Source organism: Corythoichthys intestinalis, chromosome 8 (assembly GCF_030265065.1).
Source record: "Corythoichthys intestinalis isolate RoL2023-P3 chromosome 8, ASM3026506v1, whole genome shotgun sequence".
Lineage (NCBI taxonomy): Eukaryota > Metazoa > Chordata > Actinopteri > Syngnathiformes > Syngnathidae > Corythoichthys > Corythoichthys intestinalis.
Window position 1 is genome coordinate 34,183,952 of NC_080402.1, and position 13,383 is coordinate 34,197,334.

General features: G+C 43.7%; 1 protein-coding gene and 1 long non-coding RNA gene across 2 annotated transcripts in view; both read left to right on the forward strand.

Moving 5' to 3' along the window:
* LOC130920891 (uncharacterized) overlaps window positions 1-2,615 on the forward strand; it is a 29,767-nt gene extending 27,152 nt beyond the window's left edge. The window contains exon 2 of the long non-coding RNA XR_009064242.1: window positions 1,130-2,615. This is a non-coding gene — a long non-coding RNA (uncharacterized LOC130920891). The remainder of the gene's footprint in view (window positions 1-1,129) is intronic.
* The window catches only part of mxd4 (MAX dimerization protein 4), a 62,639-nt gene that overhangs the window by 36,965 nt on the left and 12,291 nt on the right, over window positions 1-13,383 (forward strand). The window contains exons 4-5 of the mRNA XM_057844416.1: window positions 6,330-6,444; window positions 8,125-8,287. Of these exons, the coding sequence (XP_057700399.1) occupies window positions 6,330-6,444; window positions 8,125-8,287 (278 nt within the window). The remainder of the gene's footprint in view (window positions 1-6,329; window positions 6,445-8,124; window positions 8,288-13,383) is intronic.

Here is a 13,383-nt window from a genome sequence, read left to right on the forward strand (position 1 = left end):
ATATGAAAGTTTTAAAACTGTTTCATCATTTAAAGATAGATTCAAGTCAAGATTTTGCCGATTTAGAAGTATTTTAGATAAAAAGTTACTTAGGTTCGCTAGGAAGGTTCTCTACAACAGAGCCGTCCTAAAAAGTCTACTGCTTTAAGATGGCGGCTGTCTACTAACGCATTTAGTGCCATGCAGTGTTGTTAATTTTACTTTAAAAAAGTAATTAATTACAGTTACAAATTACTTCTCCCAAAAAGTAATTGCGTTAGTAACTCAGTTACCTGAATGTAAGAGTAATTAGTTACTTGGCAAAGTAACTAGTGATATATATTTTTTTTTCTCAAAAAAAAAAAAAAAAAAAAAAACAGGTCACACAATGTGAAGCTTAAAGGGTTTGGGGGGCAATTGGCCCTAGCCCAATTCTTTACCCTCAACTTAACTGGACAAAAGGGTATTGCGATAACTAGCTAGTAACCTTTGCTATGTGTGGAAGTCATTTAAAGTTGTGAATCAATCGTTAAAGTTGTTAAAATTTCTCCCGTTATTGCATTAGTTCCCTTCTGTCTACTTTAAACATGTGTAAGTTTAAAAACTGTTTAATCATTTAAAGATAGATTTAAGTTAAGATTTTGCCGATTTAGGAGCATTTTAGATTTTTAAAAAAATTACTTAGGTTCGCTAGGAAGGATCTCTACATCAGGACCTTCCTGAGAGGTCTACTGCTTTAAGATGGCGGCTGTTTACAAACGCATGTAGTCCTTAAAACATGTTGGCAATGCAGCAGTGTCTCCTATTTGCATCTAGTTCTATAATATGATATCTACCGTGTCATGTGGGTGTAGTTTGTCGGCTATGGCTGCAGTCAGGTATTATTGGAGCCACCTAGCATCGCGGTTGCAACGGCGTCTTCCCCACTCCTGCTCTGCTCTCGTCCCCGTGAGTCCGTTTCTCTCAGACTTTTTTTTATTCAACCAACTTAGTAACGCATAGTAACGCACGCCTTTCCCGCCTCAGTAACGGTAACGGCGTTGCCAAGATGAGAAAAGTAATTAATTAGATTACTCTTACTGAAAAAAATAACGCCGTTAGTAACGCCGTTATATTGTAACGCCGTTATTAACAACACTGATTATACCAGGTAAAGCAGACCTAAAACATAGTCAGCACAGTCTGCGGGACGCAATGAGGAACGGACCGAGAGTAAATATCATGTTCAACTTATGCCTCTAGATAGGAAAAAAAAAAAAAAAAAACAATAATACCTGACTGCGGCCGACAGCTGCTTCAAACAACGCCCAGTTGCTAGTTGCTACAAACATACGGCCACATACGGCTATAGTAGATTTCACATATATGTAGAACTAGATGCAAAATGACAGACGACAGCACCGGTAGAACATGTAAAAAGAACTAGATGCAAAATGACAGACTTGCCATTTAGTAGTTGCCGCGTTTTTAACAGCCGCCATCTTAAAGCAGTAGACTTCTCTAGAAGGCTCTGTTGTATCGAACGTAATTAACTTTTTATCTAAAATACTCCTAAATTGACAAAATCTTAACTTGAATCCATCTTTAAATGATGAAACAGTTTTAAAACTTTGATATGCCGAAAGTAAACAGAAGGGAAACTATGGAATAACAGGAGAATTTGAACAACTTTAACGGTTGATTCACATCATTAAATTAATTGAATGTAGTTTAAAGCTGCTGATACAGAATGGGACTTGAGTATTTTATTTACTGTTTTAAACTGTTAACATAATACTGAAATATTAGTTTGGTTTAACCTGAGAGGATTTTTGAACAGTTTTGAAACTAATGTACAACTAATGCAGGAACCACCGAAGACCGAACACATGCGAACTGGGGGAGGTCCCGGGTCAGACTCCCGGACGAGCCCCCAAATCATGTTACGCCCCGGTCTAGGGGTTTCAGGACGCAACATGGGTTGTGCTCCTCCCGTCAAACCCTCACCCAGAAAAGCCAGTGGAAACGGAAAATAAGGAGCAGTGTCTTTATTTGGCTCAGAGGGAGACAGCCGCCAAAATAACAAACAAAAGCAATCTCAGAAACCCTGTCTTCCCTAACAAAAAGAAAAAGGTCAAATTAAAGCCATTTTTTTCACCTAACTCCTTTCAACCAAAAACAGGAGAAAACTGTGAAAAACAAAAAAGCATCTCCCTCCTACAGTACTGCTCAACTATTTACACTATATACAAATTTTACATGAAACAGGAATCACTGCTGGAAAACCGAACAAGCGAACTGGCGTTTCTGAATGCTGGTTTGGCTGGAGAGGAGGCAGAGTGCTTGTGGCAAGCTTCTTTAGTAGGCCAGGAAGTCCAAACCTTGGCCAATCGGGGGGAACCAATCAGGATTGGCTGTATCAGCAACACCTGCACCTAATTCACCAATCAGCCACTCAACTCACGCACACACACACTCACTGTGGAAAAAGCAGTAAAAAAAGAACAATTGACTAGAGGTGGGAATCTTTGGGCACCTAACGATTCGATTACGATTCAGAGGCACTGATTCGATTATAAATTGATTATTGATGCACCACAAACCCCCCACCCCACTTTTAACTTTTTGTACACTAGTTCCAAAATTGTTCAAAAATCCTCTCAGACTAAACAAACTATTTCACTATCATGTTAACAGTTTAAAACTGTAAATAAAATACAGTGGTACCTCTACATACGATCACTTCGACACACGATCTTTTCGACATCCGACGTAAAATTTGAGCCGCCATTTGTTTCTACATCCGACGAGTTGCTCGAAATACGACGACATGACAGCACTGCAAACGAACGCACGGTGGATTTTTGTCGTATTTTTATCTAGCGGCATGAGTTGAACATGATACTTACTCTCGGTCTGTTCCTCATTGCGTCCTGAAGACAGTGCTGTGTTTTATTTCCGCTTTACCTGGTATAATTCAATAATCGGAATTTGGATGTTTGTGAATCGTTCTCGAATGTTCCACGCAGAGGTTGCGCTAGACTTTTTCGTTGTCCGTCATTTTGACTGACAGGGTCATAAAAATCCGGTCATAATCTATTTTTACAATGATAATAATGACATATTCAATAGTATTTAGTTTTCATTCATTTTTAATTAATATTCTGTCCGAACAAGCTTAACAGAGAATCCACACCGTGCCATCACACATCAAGCAGATGAATATGTAACTTTTTCTCCGCAGTAACAAAAACAGCTGACTGTGGCCCCAGTAGGTAGGCTACATATGGAACAATGAAATTAACAGTTCACCTGCTGTGGCCTGAACGCAGTCTCACACCTTCCTCCTGGTGCGCATGGACTTGAATGGCCCGCTTGTGCAGTCCCTCTTTTTTCAACACCATCGTCGTTTTGGGGCTTTTTGAAGAAACTTCGGACACTCAGTTGCCTTGACATTTTTCCGAGTAAGGCCAATGACGTCATGCATCAAGAGAGACAATAGCTAATTAACATGCTCACTCGCCACCCTGTGGTCTGGGGTGTGAATTGCAACCTGTCAAAATGACAGATGGACTTCAGTTTTTTCCGTCACCATTTTAAAAAAACGGTCAACGACGGAAAATATTCGGTTAACGCGACCCCTGCTTCCACGGCAGAATTGCGAATAATCTAAGAATCGGAAATTTCGCAGGCCTCTACAATTGACCCACAGGTTCATAACAACAAAACATTAAAAGCACGGGGGGGTAACATCAATAATCGATTTATAATCAAATCGGAGCCTCTGAATCGTAATCGAATCGTTCGGTGCCAACAGATTCCCACCTCTAGTGGTTAGTATACAGGTGAGGCGTTTCAGTGAGTAAGTTGTCAAAAATGTCCATTTTCTTGAGGGGAGAAGCGGGTAGTCAGGCAGAGTATACAAGGCAACGCCTTGTTTTTGTTTTTCATTACAAGAGAGGCAGAAGGGGGAAGTGGGGTGCAAGAATCTTGCCCACTGGCTCAAGTTACCCTTTGGATGATGTGTGTGGAGCACTGCTTGGTGCAGCTGAGCACACTGCACTCAAAGAGCCCTTTTTTCAAATGGAGAGAAAGTCATCCACTCGCTCGGACCTCGCTCCCTTCCAGAAAAACACCAATAACCCCCTCTCCCCCCTCCTTGCTGCAGACCCCTGGCTCTTTCCTGCTTGTTTCCCCTGGCCTAGGTCCAAGTGCTTCATGTGGCTGTGACTGGGGCAGGTTGGAGGTGGAGCTCCTGCCTATCCTCTGAAGACACTTGTTTTCCGATGGGACAAGGGTGTGTTGCTGTTGGCAGTGTGGAGTTAAAGGGGTGGAGGGGAACGGCGGATGAAGAGGGATTGTGACTGCCTCTTGGGGGAAGAGGAAATAAAAGATCTAGAGAACTTTCACACGCCCTTTCAAGGGAATGCCTATTGCACCTGTAGAGAAGTAAACAGTGTTTATTGGGCATTCAACAAGTTTTTATTTTATTGTTTTTATAGCCACAGTAAAAGCACATTTAACAGGATTGGATTTGAAATGTAAATGTAAGTATTGGGTCCCTAAGACTTGCCGGTAGTCACTAACTGACCTCAAAATGAAACAGACTGGGCTTTTGAGAAGGTCTTACTTGTGTGCAACTCACTGGCAACACCCTTCCTGAAGATGAAACAGGGAAAAGTCTGTGCTTGTGTCAGCAGTGAGTGCTTGTCCATACACAGCCCCTCTTACAGAGCTTCAGCTCCCTGATTAGGTTTATTGTAATTGCAGCAATGGCCAGTGGAGACCTTCTATTGTTGGAGTTTGTTTACCGTTCAGTTGGAGTTAGCAAAAGAAACGAGGGAATGGGGGGAAGGTTTGCTCAGAACAAAGACATGGTTCATGGACAAGCTTGAGTAATGGAGGATTGAAAGGCCAGACCGGGAGATAATCCGTCGATATGTGTGTGTACATAAAAATATTAAAGCTGCAACAACTAATCGATTAAATCCAAATTGATTAATAAATTAGCTGCCAACTAATTTGATAATCGATTTTTGCCGACAGCTAAGAGCAGTCCCATTTGGGTTTTTGTTCATGTGTAACATCAGGCTGCGCGTGCGAGTGAAAAGAGCAAGAGAGAGAGAGTTCACTGCTGCAACTGCCGCTGCTGCTGTTGGGTTGCTGAATCAATAATATTACGACGTGTCGAGAGTTAGATTGTCTTTTGTATTGTTAGATCCAGTGTGCCTCCATCAGCGGGGAGGAAATGAAGCCAATTGTATCGTTATTATTCTTTGTTGATGAGACGTTACAATTTAGCATGGAGTGCTAAGCTAGTTAGAAGTTATGCTAATTATTGTTTTAGGTGTCCGTTTGTATTGTGTTTTGGAGAAGCATATTAGCACTTGAGTTATTGTGAGATAAAGTTGTCTCAATTCTTTTTATGAAGAAACCACATACATAAACCCATTCATATAACAGCTTAGTCTCCTTTTAACACAAACTCAAACTTTGAAATTGTCATACAAGAGTATGTGCTTTGAAATTGGATTTGGATTGTGTTTTTGAACAACAGTTTGATAAAGAAAACTGATTCATTACATTAATGTCTACAGCCTCCTTATTCGATTTTGTTGTTTAGTTTGTTTAAAGAAAATATATGAGTCACTGACACAGTTTATATTAGTGCTTTGCCCATAAGAAAAAAAAATGTCAATCATGTACATCTACAAAGATGTTTTAATTCTGGGTTCAGAGACATTCAAAAGTGAGGCTTGGCTAGAACACAAGGTTTTCTGAGGCCGCAGTTTGTCTCTCGAGTTTAGCCAATAAGAGGGGAACTTCCCATGCCTGTCAATGTGGTCCACATTAGAGATACACTGATTATCGGCTCGGCCTAATAATCGTATCGGTATCGGTCCTGAAAAACCCATATCAGTCGATCTCTATTCCCCATTGACAAATGCTTCTTGTGGCCGCATGCAGTTCATCCAGAAACGGTTACATTTTGGTAGCCAGTTTGGGCCTACAGTATAGTACAGCTTCTGAACCATTGTTTTACAACTATAGAGAAAAAACAGGGTGAATGTATCAGTTTGACAAACCTCTCTGCTCGTCCTGACCAAGTTGAATATTTACGTGTAAAAGCACAGTCTAACAGAGTGACAGTTGCAGCTGTATGTATAAGCATTATCGGAACAACCATGCAATTCTGAAGGGAATCATTCCTGATCATGTAGTAGAGCGTTCACTTGCTTATTGGAACCTGCCCTTGACCAGTTCGGCAAATCTTGGTGTAGAATAATTTGTAAAGGCTTCAAGGTCAATGTGTCTCATTGCTTATAGCTCTTTGATGGTTTCTCACTCACCCTCCACTTGTGTGCTTGCAGACGCGCCAAACTACGACTGTACTTGGAGCAGCTGAAGAAGCTGGTGCCTTTGGGTCCAGACAGCACCAGACATACCACATTAAGCTTGCTGAAAAGGGCCAAGATGCATATTAAGGTACTATAAGACCCTCGGCAAATTCGATACAAGGACATCATTATTGTTTTCTCAGATAGAGTTTGGGGAGATCCCTTACGTCCCTCTAATATAACAGGTAAGATATTATTCTGAGGATGTGCAGTGTTGCTGTGGCAGAAATAGCCTTACAATCAAACGATATGAACGTTGAAATTTTGTACACAGTTCCAAAAGACAGGTACGCAAGAAGAACACATCAAAGCTGAAACATGTTGTGTTGAGGTTGTTTTTCTTTAGCTAGAATCTTAGTTAAGATAGTAACTTAGTAAGACTTTGAAGGCTTTCCAAATATCTCTCATTTTTTACCTAAAGCGTTCGGATTTCTTTGGGGAAATAATTTTTTACCTATTTACCCACAGCGAAAGCAGAAATGTTGTGTGGTTTGTTTAAATCCCATTTTAATCCTTTATTTCATTTTTTTTTTTTTTTTTTTTTTTTTTGTCTGTGTCAACTCTGTAAACATTGAACCGTGATTAGTGTAGTTGTGTTTACTGACCTTAAAAGAGCCTTTTTGGTGGGGAAACATTTTTTAATCCAACACTAAAAAAAATATCTTTTTATGCTTGGTCATTTGGCCACTTCCTTCTTCTATGTCGAAATACCCTTATAAAATACCGTACATTTCAATGTCTGCATTGACGTAAAAACAAAACTGGTTTGATCGTTTCAGTTTTGGTTACATTTTGAATAGTTATCATAAAACTATCTTGAATAGTTCTCACATCACTTGTCACTATCATCAATGAGAGTTTATCAGCTTATTGAATGGTTGGAACGTCTCAACTGACAACAATCTTTTTGTCCAGACCTAGCGTAGGTCTCTCAAAATATGTATTAATCAATGTGTTGCAATGCTCCCCTCAACCCCCAATTCAATGTCAATTCTGTTACTTAGCTGGGGACTGGTGTTATATTGACAGAGCTGCTGTTCATCCAAATAAAAACAACATAGTAAAAAAAGCTCGCAGCATTTGTATGTAACCACAACTTTCAACTTTTAAAATTCCCGTGCCAAATTATTTATTTTATAAAATGTGAGTCCTTCAGAAATAAATTGATTTCAGAAAAGCCCTTGACACACTTTTTGAACGTATTTTAGTTAATTCATTGTATTAGGCAGATAAGATGACTAGAGTTCTAAAATATTCATACTTAAATAAAAGGAATGCACTGAAATGAAAATTCTAGGCCGAAACCAAAAACTGAATGCTTTCGACTGAGGTCGAAAATGGAACCAAATTATTGTTCCAAATATTTTTTAATTAAAAAAACATTCTGTACCAATTATTATGCAGATTTTTAAAATATGAATTCTTAATACTTAATACAGAAATATTTATAATATTTATTTGGTAATGATGTTTCAACAATAGACAAATAAGATTGAATACAAAATTAAATGTTTAACTTGACCCAGCACTGTATACAAAAAAGACAAATATCAGCTTTGCTCTGATTGTTATTATCTGTCTTGGCGTCTTCAGAAATGGACTGATTGTTACCTCTTAGCCAAGTTGGGGTGTTTATCTTACTTTGAACTAGACACACCTGAAATAAGTTGACTATTTGCATGACATGTTGCGTGCATTTCCAATTTAGAAATTTAGTTTAGGCTCACTGTCTTTTGATGTAGTTTTCTTCTTTTGTGTATGTCTGCAGAAGCTAGAAGAGCAAGACAGGAAGGCTTTAAATATGAAGGAGCAGCTGCAGAGAGAGCACCGCTACCTCAAACGCCGCCTAGAGCAGCTCTCAGTGTCAGGATCTGTGGAGCGCATCCGCACTGACAGCATGGGCTCCACCATATCCACCGACTCTGAGCAAGGTATGCTTACCTTGGGTCCTTTTATGCTACAGTATACTACAATAATCAATAGGGGGATACCTGACTGCTACATATAATATACACTATGGACATACGAGCCAACTTTAGCATATTTCAACATGAACAAGGAAAGCATTTGCAGGCTTTTGACACTAGTGCAGGTTGTATATTCAGTAGTCTGAGCCTGACCTCCATATGTGCTTTCACTCAGTCTTGACCTACAGGTGCCTTACACACATGTTGATGCCATATCTATAGCTGTTCATTCTCGCACCTTAGTTGCATTCCTCTGCCTGATGGGGGAGATTCAGAATGAGGAAAATAAGACAGAGAGCAGTAAAATGTCATGATTGTTTCAATCTCTCTCTCAAATATTTTTACAGGATATTCTTTTTATTCAAGCATTTTTCCCCAATTGCTAAATAAATGGACAAATAACAGTCTTTTCCTAAATGGAATATGAAATGTTGAAAAGTGCATTTATTCAGTACGACAGGGCAAAATTACTGCATAATGGTCAAAACTGCCGACTTCTTCCTCTCCCAAACGGTATTTTATGCCACCGGAGTTAGTCCGGCTTTTGTCATTTCCTTGTCCCGGCTTTGGAGACGGAGGAAAGAGCGCAAACAAAACAGGAGGCGTGACAGCTAGCCGACACGCTAACCTGAACCAGCTTTTCCAAGTCTTATTCTCGCCTTTTGAAAATGAAAAATCACACAAAACTACCCAGACCCATGTCACACACGGCGGTGGGATCGATTGTCTTCACCGATCAGCCATCCCCCAGCGGCGAGCAAGTTACGGCTTGTTGTTCTGCTGTGGCCAAGGCGGGCTGGCAATGCTCTTTGCCAAGAATGAACGCGGAAAATAGGCTATTTTCGCTGGACAAACCGGCCGACGTTGGAGCGGGGGGCTGCTCGTAGCCAAGCCGAGGAAAGCGAGGAATGCTTGGTGGGCACACCGAGGGGGTGGAATTGATCATGGTGTGTGACAAGTCGCCGGTCGTTAGCCGATTGGCTTCTCGGTGGACAAGGAGCATTGTCACTCACGAAATGCAAGCCACCTTCTTGTTAAAGCGTGTGCAATGATGCCAGTATTTGACATAATATAAAAGACGTGGCTTATTCACTTCCTCATCGGTCCAATGGTCCCACAGTTGTCGGCCTTGTTTTGGCCATGATCCACGGTGAAAAGGAACTTTTTTAAACCCAAAAAGGCTCACACGCGTCCGCAGTCGTTCTGCATACTGTAGTATTGGCTGTATACTGTAGATTATTAGCCCGCTGACGCCACATTCCTATTCTTCGTCAAACCAGTGTTATGATACGGCAAGCCGTTAAGCATGGGTCCAACACAGAGGTGGAAGTTTGTCGTATTTATTACAAAATGAGAACTAAGGGAGCACGCCAGAAAACGCGAGACAAAATACAAAATAAAAATGGCACGAACCTAGTCGGCGAGTAAACTAAGGAGGAGGCGCAAGGGCCGGAAAAAGGCTAAACTAAATGACAGCAAAGTCCAACAAAAATACTAGCACAACAATATGATAACAAAGAATACAACCGTAAATGGCAAGTAGAACTCGAGATGCACACAGCGGTAAGCAAGCAGGTTGGCATGTAATAGTCCGACACTTGCAGATGGTGACAGGCTTCCTTAAATATCAAGCTTTCCTAATGCAGCACAGGTGTGTCGCATTACCACACCCATCTGGCTCAATCAGGTGCTGAATATAGGAAAAAAGAACAGAACTCAAACAAATATGACAGAACCCCCCCCTCAACGGACGCCCCCTGGCGGACCACCTGGTTTCGTGGGATGGAGGGAGTGGAAATCCCGCAGAAGCGACGGATCGAGGATCCAGGAGCGGGGGACCCATTGGCGTTCCTCAGGGCCATAACCTTCCCAGTCGACCAGGTACTGCACACCCCTACCCCGCCTCCTAGAATCAAGTATGGTACGTACTGTATACACTGGCCCACCATCGACCACACGAGGAGCAGGAGGAGGCACTGGCGGAGGGTTCAGGGGACAGGTGGAGACTGGCTTGAGCAGAGACACGTGGAAGACTGGATGAATCTTCATTGAATTAGGAAGCTTCAGCCTGACCGCGACGGGGTTCACCACCGAGTCCACAGCAAAAGGGCCCACGAACCTAGGGCCCAACTTCTTGGACGTCCCCGCAAGGTGCAAATCCCGCGTCGATAACCAGACCATTTGGCCCGGTTGATAGACTGGAGCAGGCCTTCTGTGGCGATCAGCAATCTGTCGGTTGCGGGCTGCTGTGCGGACCAGTGCAGCCCTTGCGTCCCTCCAGACTTTATGGGCCCTCCGCAGGTGGACCTGGACAGAAGGCACAACCACCTCTGCTTCCTGGGACGGGAACAACGGAGGCTGGAACCCGTATGCGGTCATAAATGGTGACCTCCCTGTGGCCGAGCAAACGAGGGTGTTGTGGGCATACTCCACCCAAGGGAGGTGTGATGACCAGGAGGATGGATGCAGTTGGCAAACACAGCGAAGGGCAGCCTCCAGCTCCTGGTTGACCCGTTCCGTCTGCCCATTCGACTGCGGGTGGTAACCAGAGGACCGGCTTGACGTGGCACCCAAGGCCTTGCAGAATGATCCCCAAACCCGCGAGATGAATTGTGGTCCTCTATCCGACACAAGGTCACATGGAATGCCGTGAGTGCGAAATACATGAGTCACTAAAAGGTCAGCAGTCTCTAGAGCTGAAGGCAATTTGGGGAGCGCGATGAAGTGTGCCATCTTTGAGAACCTGTCCACCACGGTCAAGATGACGGAATGGCCCCTGGATCGTGGGAGACCAGTGATGAAGTCCAGTGCAACATGAGACCAGGGGCGAGATGGAACAGGGAGTGGATTCAGCAATCCCGCAGGTGGCCGATGAACTGCCTTGCCTCGAGCGCAGATGGTACACGCGGAGACATAGTCCATGATGTCCTTGCGCATGCCTGGCCACCAGAACCTCTGTGACACAAGAAAGTATGTGCGGGAAACGCCCGGGTGACAGGCAAACTTCGAAATGTGGCCCCACTTAAGCACTCCTGCGCGCTGTGCGTCTGGTACGAATAACTTGCCAACGGGACAGCCTCCAGGCACCCTTACACCCCGCAAGGCCTTCTCCACCAGACGCTCGACCTCCCACCGCAGTGCTCCAACGATCAGGTTCTCTGGCACCACCGGCTCATCCGAAGGACCCTCCTCCAATGGTTCATACAACCTTGACAGGGCGTCGGGCTTCCCGTTCCTCGACCCTGGACGGTAAGTGATCACAAAGTTAAAGCGGGTCAGGAACAACGCCCAACGGGCCTGGCGGGAGTTGAGGCGCCTGGCAGCCCGAAGATACTCCAAGTTTTTGTGGTCCGTGAGTATTTGGAACGGCTCTTCCGTCCCCTCCAACCAGTGCCTCCATTCCTGCAAAGCCTGTATGATAGCGAGCAGCTCCCGGTTGCCGACATCATAATTTGCTTCTGCAGGGCTGAGGCGGCGGGAGTAGTATGCGCAGGGGTGCAGTCTCTGGTCAACCGTAGACCTCTGGGATAGAATGGCCCCCACTCCGGAACTCGATGCATCAACCTCGACCACAAAAGGAAGATCAGAATCAGCGTGGACTAGGACAGGTGAGCTCGTAAATGCACGTTTTAGACCTACAAATGCGGCCTCAGCCGCAGAAGACCATGCAAAGGGCCGTTTGTTCGAAGTCAGTCTAGTAAGCGGCTCGGCCCTCATACTGTAATTTCGAATAAAACGTCTGTAAAAGTTGGCGAACCCAAGAAACCTTTGTAAGTGTTTACGTGACGTGGGAGTCGGCCAATCTGCCACTGCCTGGATCTTAGCTGGATCAGGCCTGAGCTTTCCTTTTTCCACTACAAAACCCAGAAACTGTATTGACCCACAGTGAAACTCGCACTTCTCGGCCTTGACAAATAATTTGTTCTCGAGAAGTCTTTGTAGAACCATGCGGACATGTTGGCAATGTTCCTGCTCATTTCTTGAGAAAATTAAAATGTCATCCAAGTATACAAAACAGAAAACGTTTAACATATCACGCAATACATCATTTATGAGAGACTGGAATACAGCAGGTGCGTTTGTGAGGCCGAAAGGCATGACAAGGTACTCAAAATGCCCGAGCGGGGTTTTAAAGGCGGTTTTCCACTCATCTCCCTCACGAATCCTGACCAAGTGGTAAGCACTGCGCAAATCCAATTTTGTGAATATGGTGGCCGATTTTAATGGGGCGAAAGCCGAATCTAACAACGGCAGTGGATATTTGTTTTTAACTGTAATCTCATTGAGACCCTGGTAGTCGATGCACGGCCTAAGGCCCCCATCTTTTTTGCCGACAAAGAAAAACCCCGCCCCCAAAGGAGAAGATGAAGGGCGTATAAGGCCAGCAGCCAAGGAAGAGGAGATGTATTCCCTCATCGCCTCTTGCTCTGGTTTAGAGACCTGGTACAATCTAGAGCTAGGTAGCGGGGCGTTAGGCAACAATTCAATCGCACAATCGTACGGACGGTGAGGTGGCAGTGTCTTAGCACACTCCGTGCTAAAAACTTGTTTGAGGTCATGGTATTCGGCCGGAACATTCCCCAAATCAACTGGCTCGGTAGGTGCCTGCGCTCGGCTAGGAAGTAAACTTGCAGAGCGCAAGCAGTGCGAATAACAAAATGTACTCCATGTTAATATTTGTGTTTTGGTCCAGTCAATATTAGGGTTGTGCACTTTTAACCAGGAGAGCCCCAACACAACTGGAGCCGATTTACATGGCATAACCAGAAAGCTACGGATTTCAAAATGATTCCCCGAAAGTCTAATTTTGAGTGGCGCCGTAATAAACCTCACGTCCGCCAGGGAGCGCCCATCGAGGTCCAAAACCATTTTGGGTCTAGCTAGCTTTATTAAAGGACATTTGAGAGCTTCTACAACACTCTGGTCTACAAAACAATCATCTGCCCCTGAATCAATCAGAGCAGTAATCCCAATATTAACCCCACCATGCGACATCTCCCCCTGTAATTGCAGTCGCGTAATATCCTGGGGTTTTATTTGTTCTTTTAACTCTCCGTGAT